Source organism: Drosophila miranda, assembly GCF_003369915.1.
Source record: "Drosophila miranda strain MSH22 chromosome Y unlocalized genomic scaffold, D.miranda_PacBio2.1 Contig_Y3_pilon, whole genome shotgun sequence".
Taxonomy (NCBI): domain Eukaryota; kingdom Metazoa; phylum Arthropoda; class Insecta; order Diptera; family Drosophilidae; genus Drosophila; species Drosophila miranda.
In genome coordinates this window covers 1684039-1688028 of record NW_022881625.1, presented here as the reverse complement: position 1 = coordinate 1688028, position 3990 = coordinate 1684039, and the positions used below count along the sequence as shown (strand labels likewise).

Here is a 3990-nt window from a genome sequence, read left to right as displayed (position 1 = left end):
TCACCCCAATATTGAGTGAGATGAAAGTGGTCCGAGGGCAGCAGCACCGATAAGTAGGAAATGGAGAATTGGAATAGCCGTTTGTTTTAGTGGCTGTGTGTGTTGTCGTTGTCGTTGGTTAGTGGCCAGTGTCTTATGTTTTTGCTGTGTGTAGTGGCTGCTCTGTTGTTGGGGGATGGGATAGGATGGTGGGGGGGGGGGGGGGTAAATGCCTGCTCCCGTATAACCGCCCGGATACTGTAAACTTCCGGATCTTTCGATCCGGGCGCGTGACGCTCCGAAGAGTCGACCGCATAGCATCATATGGGCGGTTGAAATGGCTTTATTGGGGCGTTTGGCAGAGTGGCGGAGGTTGGCAGTGTTAATTTTGCTCCTGCTCAACCGCATTTGGCATTTAGTGGCATTTGAAGTGGGTAGGGGGTGGGGAGGAATTGGCTGGGCATAAATTGCCGAATTTGCGACCGATAGCACACTGGGCATTTTAAATTTGAAATGGCTTTTTGGTGTGTTATCGGTCATAGTCTGGTATTTGCGTGGTATTTTTGGTAATACCACGTGTCAAGGGGAATTATGGGAATGGCAGATAGGTTGGGAAGAAGAGTAAGAAGGTAAAACTAATTAGAAAACTACGAAAAATATACAATTATCTACAGAAAACTACATTCATTTACAAAAACTTATTCCTAATATCACAGGCAAGTACTAAAACTATGGACAAACTATCTACGGACATGCAAAAACTACAGAAACAACAGGATTGACATCTACAACAAATACATTGATGCAGACGAGGTAAAATAAACGATAATTGACATACATTTACAACATATAAACATATTAATTATATTTATTTTATTTCTAACAGGAGGACAACTACAACGAAGCACCGGCCGGCATAACAAACGCAATGCGAACATTACGCCGTATACCGGCCGGCTCTGTTGTCCCCCTGTGTGTTGTTTATTGGCTGGTTGTGAGTATTGGCGTGCATCGTGGGCAATGATGGTGTTGATGGCGAGCGGCTCTGGTCCGGCCGCCCACGTTGCATCTGTCTGTTGGTTTGGTGCAGCAGACCGAGTGGCACTGGTCCGGCCACCCGAAGATGCATTGTCCAGTGTGTTGGCATTGGTATCGAAAAGTGATGCCAACGAATCGTGATATTGGCCGCATCCAAGTGGCTGCTGGTCCGGCCACCCAGGATGCGTTGTCAGTAGAATTGGCCTGGCCTCCTCGGCCACGTTCGTCGTCAATTTGTAACGGCGTTTTGAGTGGCTGGTGGTCCGGCCACCCAGTTGAGGAGGTGTTTGCTTTGGCGTGTGATTTTAATTTGTGTTTATTTGCAGGTACTTGTCGGCGTTTGGATGCTGTTTCTGGCGACCCTTGTCTGGTTTGTGTTGGCGTGAGAGGCGTTTGCAGGTGAGTATATGTGTTTATTGGCAGCCTCTCTCCTGATTCTCCTTCTTCTTTTGCAGGATTTGCTGGCGTCCGGCGGCTCAACACCAGGCCATCCCGCCCTCACATAATTGGCATGAGAGACGGGTGCGACCCAGTGGAGCGGCAACAGGCGCCAGCATCTGCGTCGTCGTTGGAAATGGCAGCTGTATGTTTGGAGTGGCGTGACGTCACGGCCATGGTCAGGCGGCAGCGTCATCAGAAAGGGGCCTCCTTTTCCTTCCCTTTGGCAGGAATTGTCAGTGTTGATGGCGAGGCAGCTTCCTGCTGGGCAGCTCTGTCTGGTGATTGGCAGGTAAGTGTGGATTTCATGTGTTTTGGCCGTTTTTCGTGTTGTCGTGGTGCATGTGGTGGTGGTGCAGATGGTGGGCAGTGGCAGTAGCTTTGGTGCTGCTGCTTGAGGATACAGCGGTGCGGGCGACCGTGCTGGCTGGCCCGGACGCGGACGCGGACGCCAGGCGATGGCTATTCAGGAGCAGGGTGGCCGTGCTGCCCGAGCTGGGACTGCTGCCGGGGCTGGGATTGTTGCTGTTGCTGCTGGAACTATTGCTGTTGGCGCCGCTGTTCTGTGGCTGCTTCTTATAGACGGCCATCAGCGGGTCGGAGGCGCGGCGAATGCTGTTCATTCGTGCTGCTGTCGCGGCTGCTGCCGAGTAGCTGATGTTGCTGCTGTTTCCCCCTGCACTGCGTCGCATATTGTTGCCGTTGCTGCTCCCGCTACTGCCGCCGCACCCGTTGACGGGACTGTGGCCGTTGTGGCTGCTGGTGCTGCTGTGTCCGGGGCAGACTAGCGTCTCCTCCAGCTGAAACTTCTTGACCAGAGCCTTCACCGAGGTGGCCGATCCATGGGACTCTCCCGTGGGTGCCTTGCGGATCACTTTCGGTGTGGTGGGCGCATCGGGAAAGAGTGTCAGGGTGGCCACCACTGTGGCGAACTCGTCGAGGCCGTTGCTGCCCAGCTGGATGGTGGCCTGCACCGGGGGCTTCTTCACAAATGTCGCCGTGTATGTGTTCTCCTTGTCCGAGTCGGAGGCTCGACGTGTGGGTGTCACGATCTGAGTGGGCTTGGCGGACAGGCAGACCGTGTTGCTCTGTCCGTGTCCATTGCTGGTCAGCGTGTGTATGGCTGTCGTTGTCTCTGTGCTGGTGCTGGTGCTGGTGCTGGTGCTGCTTATGGGCTTCCCAGGAGCTTCCCGGTGGCAATGGGTATTTTTGAGATGCTGCTACTGCTCCCATTGCTGTGGGCCCGATGGTGGCCATTGTGCGTGGGTTTGTTGCTGCCACTGCTTGGCTTCTGTTGCTTTTGTTGTTCCTGTGACTGCTGTTGCTGTTCCTGCTCCTCTGCCTTCTCCTCGGCCACTGGCTCCTCCACTTCCTCATCCTCAAGGTCGTCTTCTTCCCCCTCCTCTTCCTCTTCCTCTTCAGCATCGCTCTGAGCCTGCAGATACATTTGTCTATCCATCGAGCTCTCATCCTTCAGCCAGACATGTTCCAGGCATCCAGCGGCACTCATGCGATCGTTTGGCTTAATTCGCAATGCGCGGCGTATGAAATCGATGGCCACTGGCGAGACGCCACCGAATAGGTTGTCCGGAAAGGTGAGCGCACACTGCATGATATTGAGGAAGGTCTCCTGCTTGGTGTTCCCGCCAAAGGGCGAGAAGCCGGAGAGCAAGACATAGGTGAGAACGCCCACGGACCAGATGTCCGTCAGCAGGGAGAGTGGCTCGTACTGGAGCACCTCGGGGCCACGTAGTCGGGTGTGCCGGCCATCTCGCGGACATTGATGCCCTCGCACACAACGCGCGAGATCCCAAAGTCACAGAGCTTGAGGCCATCTTCTATACGCTCGCCGGCGAGCAAAATGTTCTGTGGCTTGAGGTCCAGGTGGGCAATGGATCGGTCGTGGAGAAACTTGAGAGCCTTCAGCACCTCTCGCATGCAGTGGCGGGCCTGGGCCTCTGTCAGGCAATCTTCGTTGTCCAGTATGGTCTGCAGCTCGCCACCAGTGGCCAGTTCCAGCAGCAGGGCTGTGTCCGAACGGGTCTCGTGCACCGCATTCAGATTGACAATGTTCTCCTCGCCCTCGCAGAGTATTAGCACGGCGATCTCGTGTTTGATCTCCTTGTCGCTGCTCTGTGCGCGTCGGCGTCGCTTCAAGAACTTTGCCGCGAAATGGGAGCCCGTGTTCTTGTGAATGGCACGGCGAACGGCGGCGAATTTGCCCTGGCAAACGGCGTCTGTTCCACCTCGTAGATCTCGTTGATGTCATGCGACACGAGCAATCCGTTAAAGCGTTCGCATCTACATCCAAAAGGCCATCGCCTATGGGAAAGATTCCCTTTTCGGTGAACATGATCTATCGATCTGTGCCGTGTCGCCATTGACGTCTTTTTTCTGTGTTGCCCTGTTTTCTTTTTGTGGTGTCTGTCGTGTGCCGTGCCGTGCCGTGCCGCCCTTCCTCCACCACACCCATTACTTACCTTGACAAACTTTTGCTCCCGTCCACATCACAAACCAAAAAGAGAATAAAAGTGC

General features: G+C 54.3%; 1 protein-coding gene across 1 annotated transcript; it reads right to left on the bottom strand.

The window, feature by feature from the left end:
• Positions 1 to 1634: 1634 nt before the first annotated feature.
• On the bottom strand, positions 1635 to 3963 carry LOC117194550 (death-associated protein kinase related-like). The gene is made up of 5 exons (XM_033399098.1): positions 3936 to 3963; positions 3256 to 3710; positions 2901 to 3193; positions 2241 to 2619; positions 1635 to 1676 (listed from the first exon to the last, which is right to left on the bottom strand). The coding sequence occupies exons 1-5, from the start codon at positions 3961 to 3963 to the stop codon at positions 1635 to 1637; spliced, it is 1197 nt and encodes a 398-aa protein (XP_033254989.1).
• Positions 3964 to 3990: the final 27 nt, after the last annotated feature.